Genomic DNA, 17672 nt, shown 5'->3' on the forward strand with positions numbered 1-17672 from the left:
AAGTTTATATCACAAAAATAGCACTCAAAAACTAAAATGACCAAAATAGCATTTTATCTTTTGAAAATTTTAATTTTTTTATTTTTCAAAATTTGAAATCTTATCCGCAAAACTTCATTTCTCAACTCTAAACTCTAAACCCTAAACTCTAAACCCTAAACCCTAAACTCTAAACCCTAAACCCTAAACCCTAATCCCTAAACTCTAAACCCTAAACTCTAAACCCTAAACCCTAAACTTTAAACCCTAAACCCTAAACTCTAAACCCTAAATTCTAAACTCCACCCTTTAACTCTAAACCCTAAATTTGTGACTTTTGATAAAACATTAAATGCTGTTTTTGTGACTTTTGACCTCGAGTGCTAGTTTGAGAACAAAAACTATTTAGTGCTATTTTTGTCTTTTTCTCATATTGAAATGAAAACAGCTCTTCTAAATTCAGTCGGCTCGGTAAGACAGTCATGAGCCGGTTCCGGATGATAAATATTATGTTCTATGTTTTATTTTGAGTTGATTACATAATGGGCCACTTTCTAAGTTTCCTTTGCATTCAGAGTCACTTTATACTTGTAACACACTTTCACGGAGACCAAAGTAGTTTGTTGACACAATTGCCCTTAATGAAGCGAACCGGATGTGTGGCTTCGTTTGGTCAACTATTACAATGTAAATAAAGTTGTATGTTGATTCTTTTAGTTAGCTTTTTTCATTTATTAAGTTTGATATTTTGACTGATGTGCTATATTAAAAGCCACACGATCAAAATGAATGTTGTAAATCTGACGGCTGATGTTTAAAACAAGCTAGGTAATATATGACGAGGTAAAAATGAATTTATTGATTCTTTTTTGTAGGTGAGGAAGCTCCAGTCTGAACTTTTTTTTTGTGACAGAGTTAGAGAAATTATTAAAACCCAGTTTAAACAAAACCATTTACATGATTTTTAATAATTTTCTGAGAAATCCGATAGTGGACGCCACAATATATCAGTGAACGTGGATGGTGTCATGTACACAACTTTTTTTTAAACATAAACCTTAGCATTAACATTACAGACGGATTGTTTGATCTCAAAAACAATGAAGAGCCTACTTTCTGGAAAAAATTACATGGGCGTCTTACGCGCTATAGAAACGCCGAGTTAAAAAGAAAAAACATATGGAACATAGAACACAAAATAGTTTTTGAAACTTCACTGAAACTTCTGATTGTTGCATGGGTGGAGCGTAGTAAGCAGGGAGTACGAAAGCTACATGGGTGGAAGTTGACTCTCCGTCCACACAACACTCCCTTGTGGTCAGCCACACAACATTACGTCCCCAGCTCGCTCCTCCATGGCTTACCCGTCCACAACTCACCTGACCACAGCTCGTCTGTACACAGCTCACGCTACAATAGTTCACCAGTCCACAGCTCACCCGACCACATGTCACCCGACTACAACTCACCCATCCACAGGTCACCAGCCCACAAGTCTCCCGTCCACAACTCACCTGACCACAGCTCGTCCGTACACAGCTCACGCTACAATAGTTCACCAGTCCACAGCTCACCCGACCACATGTCACCCGACTACAACTCACTCATCCACAGGTCACCAGCCCACAACTCTCCCGTCCACATGTTGCCCATCAAATCAAACATTTTCCCGAAACAAGATGCTTTGATAGTCTCAAACTCCTCAGTGTCACGAGAGGTAAGAGGTCAGGCTTAGAGTAAATGTTAAGACGCCCACATGGGTACCAGCAAACAGCCTCACTGAGAGGTGGTTGTTCGGAACTTTTTGTCCTGCTAAGAAATGAAAACGATTACATAAATCTCAGGTTGTGTACAGAGACTTATAAAACTCGAAATAAATGGCAAAATGAAGATCTAAACAATTTAGTGTTAAAAACGGATCTCAATTTTTGCCTCTGGAAAAGCTTCTGAAAAAAGGATTTGTGGGAGGCGGTGGTCCGGTTTGTTATTTCCTACAAGAACATGAAAAGGTTGGGACCATAAAATAATCGCAATCAGAACAGAAGAACAAAAAAGCCAAAAACAGACACATTTGGAAAAAGGATGTCTGGAAGATTATGAAGAAAATCGAAAGTTTCCTTGTATTATTCATGAAACTAGAACCAAAAACTTAACTGAATATTGAAACTACCAGATCTCAAAATCGGAAAAAAAACAGGACACATTGAAACTATGAGATCTGGAATTTTTATGTAAAAATTGAAACTTCCACTGACTCACAGATTTGAAGAGTTTTAACAGATGTAAAAATCGAAAACTAACAGATCTTGGAGGTTGGTGTCGGAACACAGAAAAACAAGTGTGGGTTTCGAAGTAACAAACCTCGCATGTCGGGAAAAAATGATTGTGTGCTCTACTCGAGTGTGAGATTCAGACGGTGCGTGAGATGGAGGTTTGTGACGAAAAATCAAGAAAGAAGATTTAGAGGATGAGGCCAATGATAGAGGAACTAGGGTTCTTAATTTCCGTGGCACACAGTTTTTCTCTCTCTCTCAAAAAAGTGCGTGATTCAAAATGAGGAAAGATGAGAATTTAGGATTTCGAACTTGGTATAGGGTAGAGTTGGTATGGTTGGGTTAGGCTAATAAAAGTCTGGTTTGGTTTTCTTTATTATAAGGGCATCAATGTCTTTGACTAGTAAATAAGATTGTCTCAAGTACAAAGTATGTTACGGTGAAATACGAAACTCAAAAAGTGTCTAGGGAAGTAAAAAATTCTTTTATTTTTCATGTTTAGCCGCTTTTTATGTTTAGCTCTCTACTAAAGGAGTGATATTATCTCCGTTATCTTGTTTGTATTTGGCAAAGCAGACATGCAAAGGTCTGGATTCCCACCAACTTTTATGATTAAAATGAATAAGAGTTGGTAGTCCTGCGAAGAATATGACTTTTCTTTAAACACTTAGTAACATAAATGGTAAGGCATAATTATCAAACATATAAAATGCACAGAAGAGGCAGTGTCCTAGAATCAGATTGAAACCCTTGTGTTAACTTTTAAAGGCGTAGGCATTACAGATTAATTGGAACATGTCCAATTCACCGAGCTACAATGTGAAATTAAATACTTGAAACTAATTCAAATCAAACCTTATAAACCCATAACTAATTTTTTTAACAAAAAAAGAACAAAAAGCGTAAGGGATGCTGAAGTCACAACTAATTAACATTGTTTTGAGGTGGCTCTACCCAAGCGATGAGGCTAGACAAATTGTTACCATCATCAGAGAAGACAGAGAGACCAAGAAAACTCTAAGCCTCGTCAGGTGAAGCAATTCCTCGTACTAATGTATGGGGGCTTAAAGCCAAGTCAGAGACCTTCTCAACCGGTCAGAAGGTCTATATTCAGTCGTAGTCTCACTTTATCAGATGAACATTTCAAATATGTAGAACTCTATTCAAAAATATCTCAAAGACTCGGATGAAATTATTTGTAGAAAAGATTCTTTTTTTTTGTGCTACTAGAGATAAGATTCTAAATATTTAAAATATCTACTTAGTAAACTTGAAAAAAAAATTGTGGAATATTTCAGTAAAATCTGCTCCAACAATATTCATAGAAGGAGAACCATGTTGTCAAGTTATTCATGGCATCTATTTGACACTTGCTTTGTTTTTTCAATATCATCTCCAGACTGTCCATATCTCAAATGGACAATTCACAATGTCTTGTTGGCTAGCCGTTTAATTAACAAGAGTATATAAATTAAAAGAATAATATTGCACAAGAGTTACAGGCTGTTTCGATCTTAAAACAGTAAAACAGAAGAAAGACAAAAAGTGTTTGTTTAATTAGAAACATGGATTGTATGTGTTAAAAAAGAAAAAAAAACATGGATTTGAAGTGAGAAGGCCGGGCTTCACAATGTATTTGAAATCTACTATTTCTCTGAATGTATATGTGTGAAATCTCTATATGTGTAATTAATCGGGAAAAATGTTAAACAAATCCTCAGCTTTTTCATTTGGACCATTATAATCTCCAGCTTTCGGAAAAACCTGAGAAACAATACACTTTTCTTTGATTTAAAAAAAAAACAGCTAACTTTTCTTTGACTGGATCAAATTAGACCCGACGTTAATTAGACTAACAGAACGTGTTAACCCTGTTAATTTGTGTAGTTAGCCAATACGACGACGTTTTATCTTAAACTTCAAAATAAGATCTGAAACCCTAATATCATTTTCCCCCAAATCGATTTGGGGATTTTCTTAACACATCAGCCCTAAAAATCGCGATTTACAACTCAAAATCCTCCAATCCCACACGATTGACTTCCCTTAGCACGAAGATGAGTTCGGATTCGACAGCTGAGAGTTCAACCGTGAACACATACGATATTCGCGGGTTTTCGGCGAGATGTGTTTGCGGGACTAAGACAACAATCTACACGTCGGAGACTAACAAGAATCCGGGGAGACCTTTCTTCAGATGTCTTACGAGAAGAAAGGTAGCTTATTATATTCTTGATTATATTGTTGTCGTTTATTCAAATTGAACATGAAGCAATATGCCTAAAATCTTATGGTTTTTGCATAGAACCACTTGTTTAAATGGGTTGAGGATGGTGTTTATGAAGAGGTTCAAGATGCCTTACCAAAGATTATACTGCTTGAAGCTGAGTTTAACAAAGAAAAATATGATATTGAGGATTTGAAAGGCGTGGTCACTGAGTTGATGGAAGAGGTTGTAAGAACCAAAACAGAGGTGAAGAGGTGTAAGGTGATGATGACGATCTTGTTTGTGATCATGTGCGTGATCATCATTGTCCTAGTAGTTAGTTTGATGTAGAATTAAGTTAGTTCTTTGCTTGAGGCGAAGAACTAAATTGTTGGTGTTTGTTCTTGTTGTATTTACTTGATTAAGTGACCATTTTAATGTTTGGTCTTGACTATGTTTGGGGCTTAATTCAGTGACCATTATGTTGGTGTCAGTGACTATGTTGTTGTTTGAAGTAATGACCTAAGTTGGTGTTGTTGTTCATCATCAGGGTGTCTTCGTTGTCTGGGGCTTCATCAGCTTCGTCGTCACCGACAAAACCACAGTCATCCTCGCTGATTTCCCCTTCTTCTTCCATGTCGTATGTTTTGCTCTTTTTCTTCTTACATACATCAGCTTCGTCGGTGACGACTCCACCTTTTCTTTTCGCTACAGAACTGGCACCACCGAGGTTCCCTTGTCGAGACTTCTTGTTCTTTTCATTACCCATCTCTTCTCTCTTGTTCGTGTTTGATTCGAGATTTTTGGTGGTGGTTCGTGAATTAGGGTTCCTAATTGAGAAAACCCCCAAATCGATTTTGGGAGATAATAAGAAGATGTGTTTTTCTAATTGAGCAGAATATGGCTTTGTTTTGATTAACGTCGAAAATTAACTGCGTTTAGACGTTATGTTAATGTAATTAACGCGGGTTTACATTGACTCATTCAACAAAAAGTTTGAGGTTTTCATGGTTAGTTAGGAACCTGAGGATTATAATGGTCCAATTCAGAAAGCTGAGGATTTGTTTGATATTTTTCCCGTAATTAATCCCATCAATCTTTTTCCCAAGTCAACTCCAGCCTAATTATTTAAGTTTCGGTTTGGTCCAGTTCCGGTTGAGTTTGAGAAATTTTGGACTTACCAAATTGCTTGATCAAGTCATCTTTAGACCGATCTCGTTCGCAAGCATGCATATATCAGTAATGGCATGAGAATGAGATGGTCCCCTCCTTGTCAGAACTCTTTCCCGTTTGGTTTACGAAAACAATGCCTTTAAGACGTTATTAATTATTTTGACAAAGATGATTAGGAGGCTCCCCCATGTTCACGGCTTCATTCCCTGGCATTTATGCCTAGTTTTCCGTGAACATTGACTGTTCATAATTTCTTATGCTTATGGTAAAATGATTACAATTCTTTGGTTCTCTGTGCCATAAAATTTGAAAGTTGCAACTCTCGAATTCACAACTGATAATATAAATAGTTTGACTTTTAGGGTCTAGTTGATTTAAATCCAAAGGGTACAAATGCAGATCCATAAGTGTTTCAAAAAAAAAAAGTAAATCAAGTGTTATGATAAATATTTATAAAAATACTATAGAGCATACACATTCTTGTTATTTTCAAATCCACATTGTCTAGTTGAATCTATTGCGAGCACAGGGAATAGTTGATTTTTTTTTGGTGAAAGGAATAGTTGATTTTTTTTGGTGAGAGTATTTTTAGTTATATTAATTAAAGCGGTATGAATCTTTGACCCATATTAAAAAAAAAAACTTGATATGAATCATGTGATGTACTTTGAACAGACAAGCAAAGTTTTTGATTGTTGTCTTTCCAAAAATATCTTAAGCTAATAGATGAAATATTGAAAATATTCAATCAAGAAAAAATCAAGAACTGTCACGGGCCAGCATAATTATCGGTACGGAATCTGGTCCTGTATACTAATGAAATTAGTCTGAAAGAGAGCATATGATTAGCTCTGTAAATACGGATATTAATAAGCTTGATTACTGATTATTAATAATAATTCTTAAACCAAAAATCAAAAACTTGTTAGGCCGCGCCTATGGAGCGCACCATTTGGTCTGAATAAAAGTAGAAGCCAACCAATAAAAAAAAGGATTAATAAAATAAAAGTTTGAAATAAGAAGAGAGGGTAGCCACATGCCTCGAACCAAAGTTACCGTTAAGTCTTCGTGCCAGACTTGGAAGTAAATCGTTTTATTCTCATAATCCAACGGTCATATCTGATCCTAGCCGTCCATTTAAAAAATCAAAATAAAAATTACACCTTTTTATATTTGGATTTATATTCGTCAATTCATAGTCACTTGCCTATATCAACCCCTTGGTCAGATTCGACTGTATCAGACTATAAAGATTCTCTTTCGCTTAATGCTCTTCTTCTAGTCTCTCTGGTGGGTTTTCTCTTGGAAGAATCAAAAACACGACCAAAAATGGTTACATCCCGTGAGAACAACATCGTTGTTGAACCCACTACAACGTCGATTCTCCAAGGTAATAGAACTTTTCTAGAGTCATATGAGGTCTTGCCAATTCTGACATATGTTGTGTTGTGTTTTAGATGAAACGACAAGTAGAAAGTTCGGACAAGAGGTGAAGAGAGAGAAGAGAAGAGTTTTGGGTGTGATTAATCAGAATGTGGTTGGTGCAAGAGGTGTTGTCAACAAGAGAGGCAACTTATCTAAGTAAAATTCAACATAAACCTCTCTAAATCTAGTGTCGTTTGACTCTGTATATATAAAGAGTGAATCTTGCAATCTAAATCTGTGTTTTGTTTTGGTTTGATTCATCTTGCAGATCTAGAGTTGAAGAGCCCTTGTATCATCAGGAGGAGGCGAAGAAGCTGAAGCCATCATCAGTTCCAAGTGCAAACGATTTCGGTGACTGTATATTCATTGATGACGAAGAAGAAGAAGCTGCATTGGACCATCCAATGCCAATGTCTCTGGGGAAGCCATACACTGAAGCTGATCCAATGGTAAACATAATTAATCCAGCTTGATAAAGATCTTAGCTATAAAATCATTTCGAATAATTAAAGTTTGAATGTGACAGGAGGAAGTTGAGATGGAGGATGTAACAGTGGAAGAGCCAATCTTGGATATAGATTTATCTGATGCCAAGAACTCGCTTGCAGCTGTTGAGTATGTCCAAGATCTATACTCATTCTACCGCACAATGGAGGTGAAAACATTTGTTTACTTTGAATCAGCAAGAGGCTTGAGTTTTGCCTGAAAAACAATTATCGGTTTGAATCTGCAGAGGTGTAGCTGTGTTCCAGCAGATTATATGATGCAACAAATGGACTTAAACGAGAAGATGAGAGCAATACTAATCGACTGGTTAATCGAGGTATTATTGCATTTCTCTAGAATGATGTTACTGTATAAATGAGAGAGACTAAAGAAGCTAAAATGAATCTCCACCAGGTGCATGACAAGTTTGATCTGATGAAGGAGACATTGTTTCTGACGGTGAATCTGATAGATAGATTCTTGTCCAAGAAAGCTGTTATGAGAAAGAAGCTTCAGCTTGTAGGGTTAGTGGCTTTGCTCTTGGCCTGCAAGTACGAAGAGGTTTCGGTTCCTGTTGTTGAAGATTTGGTACTTATTTCAGACAAGGCTTATGCGAGGAACGATGTTCTAGACATGGTAAAGTGCTGTTTCTCTTTGTTTCTACATATAAAAGAATTTAATATCCTCTGATTAAATGGTTACCATTGTCTTTGCAGGAGAAAACAATGTTGAGCACTTTGCAATTTAATGTCTCGTTGCCTACGCAATACCCGTTCTTGAAAAGATTCCTTAAGGCAGCGCAAGCAGACAAGAAGGTAAGTTGAAAACAATGGATCATGTTTCATTTTTTTATGAGTTTAGAAAGAGGAACTAAATGGTGAAACTGAAACAAAACAGTGTGAGATGTTGGCATCGTTTTTGATCGAGCTTGCTCTTGTGGAGTACGAGATGCTTCGGTTTCAACCGTCATTACTAGCTGCAACAGCTGTGTACACTGCTCAATGTACAGTTGATGGTTACAGGCAATGGAGCAGTACATGTGAATTCCACTCTCATTACTCTGAAGATCAACTCATGTAAGTCTCTCTCTCTCTCTCTCTCTCTCTACCAAAATATCATTCAAAGGCTGATGATCCTTTTCATTTGCAAACACAAAAGAGTCTTTTTTAACGAATTTGTCATCATGGGTTTTGCAGGGAGTGTTGTAGGAAGATGGTGAGTCTTCATCAGAGGGCAGCTACGGGGAAATTGACAGGAGTATATAGGAAGTACAACACATCAAAATTTGGGTACATAGCAAAGTGTGAAGCTGCACACTTTCTGCTGTCTGCCTGATGGCAACAATAACTAGTTTGTACAGTTCCTGCTGTCATAGTTCCTCCATTTCCTTTGAGGTAAAAGTAACCACAAAAATAAATGAAGCAGCCAAGTTCAAATTGTCTGAAGATTGATTGATGACCCTGTTCCCTTTCTGTTAGTCACTATAGTTGTAACTGTTCTGAGCAGTGAATGATGATGATACATATCACTCTTCTGCTTGAGTTACTCTTTCTATCGAGCAAAGAAAACAAAATTTTTTTAGCAGATATGATTTGTTCGGCCAATGACCTTCAAAGACATTTCATCAATTCAATTTTTGTGAAACTCAAGCTGTGGATGTCTCGCCCCTCTGTGTTGGGCTGTGAAAAGTAAACCCGAACATAACTACTCTTTAAGTCTTGATATTCACTAAATAAAACTGATAGGGATCTAGAGCTTCTCCAAGGGAAGTATATGACTATATGAGTATCTTATATTTAAAATAAATAAATAAATAAATAAATTAGAAAATAGGAAAAGAAGTGTGATAAGGTTCTGCAAGGAGAGACTCATGAAAAACTCATTAGAACCTCTAATACTACTATATGTTCATTTATTATCTATGTACTGATTATTTAGTTCTTCTTAAAAGTATAATTTTATTTATATAAACAAGTTATATTAAAATAATAATATTAACTTGTAGAGATATTTGTTTTGAGATACCAACCAATAATGTTGTTCTTATAACGAGTGGTCCGAGTGGATGTTTGCTTTATGTCTGTTGGACTTTCATATGTAATATACTATGGCTTAGAACTTTTATAAACCACACCGCACCGTATTTAATAGTAAAAAAAGTATTTAAATATACCTATGTATATATATATTTTTGTTATTCTTGGAACCAAACCACAATTTCTGCATATTGCCATTCAGATCATATATTATTAAATTTTATTGGATATTTCAAAATTCTAATTGGATGACCTCTTTTCGTGTTCAGTTTGTATCGCAATTTACTAGATAACCGTCTAATATTCAAAATTAGCAGTGATCACAAATCGAATATCTGAGTTTTTTGAGATATTTATAATCCAATATGTTTGATCTGAATGATCAATTATATGACATGATCTGTTCTGCAACTACTCGAATATCTGGTGTCCGAATAACTAAATTTTTTTATATTTTCGACCGGCTTTCCAATTCAATCCGTATAAATAAAGATCCCAAACTAATATAAAATAAGACTATTTCATTAATTAAAAATATATTTACTTTTAACGCTCTAATAACTAAATTAATTAATTTAATAAAGAAAACTATTATAAGACTTACATAAAATATAAAAATATATATATTATTCATAAAATATTAGTATTTGTGATTTGATTTTTTTTACGGATATTACATATTAATATTTGTTTTATTTTGTAGAATTACAGAGATCCAATGTTTTGGTTTTAATAGAAACGGATAAAAAATTAAATCAAGATTTACGAATATGCCTTATTCGAAGTGGCCAACCATTTTTTTAAAATAACTAAAAATATTTGTTGTCCTTTGCTCTCTCTTATTGATTGATTTGACATGTATAGAGCCTTTCTAGTTGGGCGACCGCATCCGATTCCAAATTTATTCTTTTCATTTTCTGAAAGTTGCGGCTTTTGTGTTTTGGTGTGTTTTGGAAATCTTTTCACCAACCTATGTTTTGTAGTATATAGGATATCGAACTGATTTAACCAATTTTCTTTTTAACTGTATGCAGAAACGGCCCAACCCATTCTAAGAGCAGCATTAGTGGTAGTACGAGGAAGGGTTTCTCTGCATTAATTCAATAAAACAACTAGGCAAAAGAGGAGAGAGGGAGGGAAACGATTCTTCTCTCAGAGATGTTTTCAAGAGTGTGAGAGCTTTTTCTACAAGGTGTCAGCACGTAATTAATTTAGGGCCTTTCTATTTAAAATTTAGTTAAAATGCTTAATTATATTATTATTTTATGTTTAAGAGAGGAGTTGAGAAACCACATTGCTGCTGATGCTCTAAGGCTCTAATCAAATTGAAAAAAAATGTGTCATTTTCTCACTAACAAAATTATAAATATTTTCAAAAAAAAAAAAATTCGGTCCAAAAATCCCCATAAATTGTTTTGGGTCCCAAACCACTGCTTACTTTGCTTGTGCTCTGGGTAGGACCTGACTGTATGTGCGGGTCTGCTCATCAGTTGAAGTGTCAAAATAAACTATGTTTATCAAAGCCGTTTCTGATTGTTCAGATGACCTCTTTTCAAATGAAGAAAAAGAGGATTATTTCATTCCACCCAAAAATTATGAAACCTATTAAAAATATTCAAATTAAGTTAAAAATCTTGTATAAAAACTTTCATATCAACCACATCGTAGTGTGTCAGAAAACAAAGATATCGTATAAAGGTTTTCTCTATTTCTTATTAGGTCCTAGACCAAGTATTTATACAAGGAGTTCTCTCCTAAAATAGATTATACACAAGATATACGATGAGATCAAAACGGAAAGAGAATATTGTCTCATAGATATGTACATATCGTAATACCCTTCCTCAAGTTGGAGAGTGTAAGTTTCGAACTCCCAACTTGATAAGAAAAGCTCCAAACTCCTTCTTCCCAAGTGCTTTCGTAAGTATATCGGCCAATTGCATCTTCGTCGGCACATGCTTTGTTGTAATAAATCCTCTCACAATCTCATCTCGTATGAAATGATAACTTACTCCAACATGTTTAGTCTTTTTATGGAAGACCGGGTTCGCTGCCATGTAGATGGCCGAGATGTTATCGCAATGCACTGGAATAGGTGCATCAAAATGAACTCCGAACATCCGAAGAAGATTCCTTAACCAAATCAGTTCTTGAACCGTATCAGACATGGCTTTATATTCTGCTTCCGTCGACGATCTCGACACTGTATCTTGCTTAAATGTTCTCCATGAAACTGGTGAATCACCAAGTTGAATAAACCATGCTGTCAATGAACGTCGAACAAGAGGACATGTTCCCCAATCAGCATCACACCATGCAGTAAGAGTAAGAGGCTGACCTGATTTAAGCAATATACCCTGACCAGGATTCCACTTAAGATACCGCACAACTAGTGGTTTAGTGATTTCCACTGAAGTATGAGTTGCCGTATTGGTTTAAGCCAGAGATTAGTTCCTCTTTATTGCGAAATTATAAGCTTCACATGTGGGCACACGAATATGAGCCTATTGCTTACGGACCATTTGAATATCCGGAAGAGAGTCCATCATGGGTTGCATCTCTCATCCAAAAATTAGGTCGATCCGGGTTTAACCCTTTATTTATCAAAAAAAAAACTTCCATATCCCCAAACTGGTTCAGATTGGATTCCGATTTCTTTTTCAGTCTTGTTGGGTGAATTATAAATGCCCCACTCCTGGGACAAATTTTCCAGAAATAAGCTACCTACCAAAAACGGCATCGCATTCAACTGCGTTAACCTTCACCTGTACGATAGATCCCTCTCCCACAAACTCTCTCTCTTTCCCACTTCACTATTTCTCAGATACCTTTTGGCCGTCACTCTACCTTTCTCATTCGACGACAATGTCGGCGTCAACAAACTCCCTCCTCCTCGGAAACCAAACCCATCTCCCTTCCCTCAAACCCAAACCCATCTCCCAATCCTTCCTCCACCTCACCAAACCTTCCACCCTCACCCTCACCCTCCCCTCCACAAGAACCAAACCCCTCTCCATCAGATGCGCCGCTTCCACCACCGAGCGAGTCATCAACTTCGCCGCGGGCCCCGCCGCTCTACCCGAGAACGTCCTCCTCAAAGCCCAATCCGAGCTCTACAACTGGCGCGGATCCGGCATGAGCGTCATGGAGATGAGCCACCGCGGCAAAGAGTTCCTCTCCATCATCCAAAAAGCCGAATCCGATCTCCGCCACCTCCTCGAGATCCCTCCCGACTACTCCGTCCTCTTCCTCCAGGGCGGCGCCACCACCCAGTTCGCCGCCCTCCCTCTCAACCTCTGCAACCCCGAGGATCCCGTCGATTACGTCGTCACCGGATCTTGGGGAGACAAGGCCTTCAAGGAGGCGCAGAAGTACTGCAACCCTAAGGTTGTCTGGTCCGGTAAGGCCGAGAAGTACACTAAAGTCCCGTCCTTTGACGGGTTTGAGCAGACCCCGCACGCCAAGTATTTGCATATATGCGCCAACGAGACTATCCATGGAGTTGAGTTTAAAGACTACCCTGTTCCCAAGAACCCCAACGGTGTTTTAATCGCTGACATGTCTTCGAATTTCTGTTCGAAGCCCGTTGATGTGTCCAAGTTCGGTGTGATCTACGCCGGCGCGCAGAAGAACGTTGGTCCTTCGGGCGTCACCATTGTCATTATCAGAAAAGATTTGATCGGGAACGCTAGGGACGTCACTCCCGTGATGCTTGATTACAAGATCCACGACGAGAACAGTTCCTTGTACAACACGCCTCCGTGTTTCGGGATTTACATGTGTGGTCTCGTGTTCGATGATCTGTTGGCGCAGGGCGGGTTGAAGGAAGTGGAGAAGAAGAACCAGAGGAAGGCTAAGATTCTGTATGATGCCATTGATGAGAGCAGAGGGTTTTTCAGGTGTCCGGTTGAGAAGTCTGTGAGGTCTTTGATGAATGTTCCTTTCACGTTGGAGAAGTCGGAGCTGGAAGCGGAGTTTATCAAGGAAGCTGCGAAGGATAAGATGGTGCAGCTCAAGGGGCATAGATCAGTGGGAGGTATGAGGGCGTCTATTTACAATGCGATGCCTTTGGCTGGAGTTGAGAAGCTCGTTGCTTTCATGAAAGAGTTCCAGGCAAGGCATGCTTGATTTCAATCATTTTCGTTGTTGAGTGAGTATAAGCTTTGAATGCTTATGGTTTGATTTTTTGTTTTCATCTTCATTTACTTTGAATTCTAATTGTGTGCGGAACTGTTTCAGTAATAATCTTTTAGCTTCTGCTAGATGTCTTGTTGAACTGAGAACTTCTAGAGAGATCAAAATCTTTGAATAAACAACTTATTGGGAAAATGTAGAGACGAGCTTTTGATGATAAGCAAATGCATACAAGTATCTCATGTTGTTGAGTTAGTTTGTCCTTTCTCCGTATCTGCTGGTGAAACTGATGGTCTTGTTTTCAAGAATAGCAAAATTTACAAATTCAGGTTCATAATTCAACTAAACTGCTAGTACATAATCTTCATGTCAGGGAGTTCATTGTCTTTGTGTATGCTACTGTTAGTTATTAACGCTTTGTAACCATCAGCTAAATCTACATGTCGAAAGAACTCTTTAGTAATTCAAGAATAGTCACTATTAAACCCAAGCGAGACAGGAGCACAGAGTAAGAATCTGCAAACTCATTGTGTTTCATTACCAGAGATGGGTCTTGCACATTAATGACCCTCATCAGTTTCGCAGGATTTCCAGCCACTACACTTCAAACCCAAAAAGACATGTCCATGGTTACAACTCCTGATTTGAAAGATTCAAAAGCTGAGTTTCCTTGTCGGTCTTAGTACTATGATGCATACAAGTAAAACAGTCAAGAAAGATAGAAAAAACTGTAAGTAAACAAAAAAAAAATCTAGTATAAATTCTATACCTACTATATGGTGAATCAAAGAGTTCCCGAAAACAGACAGTAAAACTTGATATACTCAGATCTATGAGATACTCTACAAATTTAGAGGTGCAAATGCAATATTTATGGTTGAATCCACATAGATTCATAATCATTAAATATATTTCGTTTTTCGAATTAAGCTAAATAATAATAGATGTAATGCAAATAAACAAAAAAAACTAAAGTGCTTGTAAGTTCAATAGGAAAAACACTAGATTTAGGGATATTCACAGTTAATTCAGAATCGCAGACTAGACAAATTACTAGGGGTTTAATTAAGAACCGTTCTTGAACTCAAATCACTACATTTAAATCTATTATTTTTGATGCAAGTATAGATCCTAAAATTCCAAATATCATTAGAAATTCAACAGTTCAGATAAGCATTAAGAATGAGTTTGATAAGTTCATAAAATTCATAAACCAAATTTCTTTGTAGATGATATTTTGTTCATCTAAGATTAATTCAGGATATCAATAACACTTTCATGTCTATCAATTAACCTAAAATCTAAATTTCAAGACTTCAAGTGATCAATCTAAAACTAACATTAATTTTAATCCATATGAAAAATTATAAGATTAACCTAACAATTTTATCTAGTCTAACAATTTATCATTAACCCTTGAAAAACCATAAATCTAACAAATGAATTAATTAAACATAATAGTAGAAACACAAATTGAATAAATTGCATTAAGAAATCAAAAGGAGAAGTTAAGAAGTTCAAAACCTTCTTTCCACAAGGTGTTCTGATTTTCTCTCCAAAGCTCTCACAAAGTATCAATGTTGTTACAAAACTTTTTAAAAACTTTAATATAGTCTAAAACACGAAAATGACTTAGATTGTAGATAATAGAAACTTCAATTCTTAAAACTTCTTTAAAAACTCATTGAAAAGTGTTGTCTACGATGGGTTTCGACTTTCGACACCACCATGTCCAAATATCGAATCCAACTTTGATGTTTTCAGCTGCAATGCTCCTCAAGCTACAAAGTGCTTCAAAAGCTCCAATTTTGTCCAAAACGTATCCGAAGACTTTAAAACCGGATTATTAAAAACTATGATATATTAAAAACGGTGAAGCTCAGTGCCGGTTCAATAAGGAGGGCGGGCGGTGCGACTTCCCCGGCTCCAGTTCAAATCCTATAATACTAGGGGCCCAAATTATTTTCATTAGCATATCTGATTTAGATTTGAACAGTATTAAATCGTTGTATCACAAATTTTTCTAGTTAAATTATCAAAAAAAAAATATGCATGTTTGATGCTCGAGTCAAAATTTCAGGGAATTTTACCAACCTTAAAATTTTTACTATAGGGACTAGGGTCTTAAAATTTTTTTTTGCCCAAGGGCCCTTGTACATATTAAGCGGGCCCTGGTGAAGCCGGTGGATCTGGTGAGCTTCTACTACTGATGTGCTCTCCCTTTCTTTTCGTGTTTTGGATCTGGTTGCCTTTCTCCGTGCGTTTTAGCCGTGGTTCATGTCTTGCTCCTTGCTTCTTCTCGTGTAGATCGGCTGGTTGATGGAATTTCTAGAATCTGGCACTTCGTTGCCCGGTCTAGTAGCTGATAAGGTTAGGTCTAATGTTCAGTCTTACCGATGCCTCAAGTAAAGCAGATGTGTAAAATGTGTTGATCAGCTTTTTCTCATTTGGTTCAGAGATGATGAGTTTCTGGTGTGTATATATAAGGAAAATAAAAGATCAGAGAACTGTAAACTACCGCATGAAAAATGAAGAAACAGATCAGCCATGGATATGGTTTTCCTATAATTAGATTTCTTACACGGAAAGGCAAACGATTCTGTACCTCAGAAAGATTTTAAAAGAAGAATGGCAATAGAATATTCTACCGCGTCTGGAAGATTTCAAAGACAATCAATCATAAACATCTGTTTTCCTTTTTCTTTTCATTCAGTTTTTCCATTATAAATCTGCATCGTGGGTCAGACCAGACCCTCTAAACAAAAACATCAACTCATAGAAGAAAAAAAGACTTTGTGTTTTTTTGTTGTTGTTGTCCGAGAGATTAAAGATTGTAACTCGGTTGATCGAAAATGGCATCAAACGACGCTGGAAGGCCGTTACCAAAATTTGGGGATTGGGATGTGAATGATCCGGCGACAGCGGATGGATACACGGTGATATTCAGCAAAGCCGGTGAAGATAAGAAGACAGGAAGGAGTTCGACGAAGACTAATTCTCAGAGGAAACAAGACGGTGATAAACCAGCGGTCAAGAAATGGCTCTGTTTCACCTTTTCTTGATTTCTTTTTCTTGTGTACATTGTGTCATCCTAAGAAAGAAACTAGCTTTGAGCCTTTGACAACTTTTGTCCTAGAAGTTTTCTTATGATGAATCAGTTCTGCATGTGTATATTACAGAATCAACAAAACTTTTAGCTCCAAATTTCTAGCTGGAAAATGGAAACACTTGGCGAAATGAGAACGTTGAAACATAATAATTGTTTTGAGGTAATCCTGGGCGGATGTAGGCTTGCGGGTACGGGGGCACGTGTCCCCTACTCTTTTTATTTTTTTTCTAAACAACTTAAGTTAATTTGATTCAGTTGTTCTTAGTTTATAGTAAATAAACAAAATTGTGCCCCCAATTCATAATGTTTTTGTTTTGTTTTTAGTATTTTGCCCCCAACTATAAATGGTTCTAGATCCGCCATCCATCACCAAGCTCCTTCAACGTGTTTCTTTTTCAGAACTTCAGATATTAGACAAGATTTGCTCTTCTTCATTACAAAACCTTTTGTTTAATCTTTCTTGATTTGGCCTGCAGATTTATGAATCAATGCCTTGTGTATGGTTTTAAACTTTTAATGAGAAAAAACGAGAAGATCATTGAGTTATTTTGAGAAGATAATTTTTTTTTGAAATAATATAACTTGGATACCACTTTTAATATTACCGTCGATATCATAACATTTGAGTTTAGAGTTTGCTGATTATTATTTAGGGTTTGCCATTTTATAAATGATTTTAAATATTAATAAACTATTTATGAGGGTTGATTTAGGGTTGATTTAGTTTTTTTTTTTCATTACAAACTTTAGGTATTTAAATGTTAAAGACAAATTTAAAAAGTACTATCAAATTCGTGGTAAAATTAGAATTCGCTCAAAAGAATATCTGTTATATTTAGCCTCCATAAATT

At 36.6% G+C, this 17672-nt stretch overlaps 4 protein-coding genes and 1 long non-coding RNA gene across 6 annotated transcripts; 4 read left to right on the forward strand and 1 right to left on the reverse strand.

Moving 5' to 3' along the window:
- Positions 1–1008: 1008 nt before the first annotated feature.
- Positions 1009–3233, reverse strand: LOC106401137. 2 transcript variants are annotated; one of them, XR_007329280.1, is made up of 3 exons: positions 2341–2583; positions 1879–1970; positions 1009–1791 (listed from the first exon to the last, which is right to left on the reverse strand). It is a non-coding gene; the product is annotated as an uncharacterized LOC106401137 (long non-coding RNA). The 2 variants fall into 2 exon arrangements; XR_002656081.2 differs by having other exon boundaries at positions 1009–1970; positions 2341–3233.
- Positions 3234–4309: 1076 nt separating this feature from the next.
- Positions 4310–4809, forward strand: LOC106398761 (uncharacterized protein At1g43920, Chloroplastic-like). The gene is made up of 2 exons (XM_013839268.2): positions 4310–4468; positions 4558–4809. The coding sequence occupies exons 1-2, from the start codon at positions 4310–4312 to the stop codon at positions 4807–4809; spliced, it is 411 nt and encodes a 136-aa protein (XP_013694722.2).
- Positions 4810–6827: 2018 nt separating this feature from the next.
- On the forward strand, positions 6828–9191 carry LOC106401136 (cyclin-B2-1). Its single transcript, XM_013841592.3, has 9 exons — positions 6828–7021; positions 7089–7212; positions 7325–7505; positions 7583–7711; positions 7790–7879; positions 7957–8178; positions 8259–8357; positions 8440–8618; positions 8739–9191. The coding sequence occupies exons 1-9, from the start codon at positions 6961–6963 to the stop codon at positions 8875–8877; spliced, it is 1224 nt and encodes a 407-aa protein (XP_013697046.1). The 5' UTR covers positions 6828–6960; the 3' UTR covers positions 8878–9191.
- Positions 9192–12252: 3061 nt separating this feature from the next.
- LOC106401135 (phosphoserine aminotransferase 2, chloroplastic) lies at positions 12253–13840 on the forward strand. Its single transcript, XM_013841591.3, has one exon. It carries the CDS (start codon positions 12444–12446, stop codon positions 13704–13706), a length of 1263 nt encoding a protein of 420 aa, XP_013697045.1. The 5' UTR covers positions 12253–12443; the 3' UTR covers positions 13707–13840.
- Positions 13841–15846: 2006 nt separating this feature from the next.
- LOC106400180 (protein NOI4-like) lies at positions 15847–17486 on the forward strand. Its single transcript, XM_048769874.1, has one exon. The coding sequence runs from the start codon at positions 16565–16567 to the stop codon at positions 16772–16774; it is 210 nt and encodes a 69-aa protein (XP_048625831.1). The 5' UTR covers positions 15847–16564; the 3' UTR covers positions 16775–17486.
- The last annotated feature ends 186 nt before the right edge of the window (positions 17487–17672 follow it).

Source organism: Brassica napus, chromosome C9 (genome assembly GCF_020379485.1).
Source record: "Brassica napus cultivar Da-Ae chromosome C9, Da-Ae, whole genome shotgun sequence".
In the NCBI taxonomy this organism is placed as follows: domain Eukaryota; kingdom Viridiplantae; phylum Streptophyta; class Magnoliopsida; order Brassicales; family Brassicaceae; genus Brassica; species Brassica napus.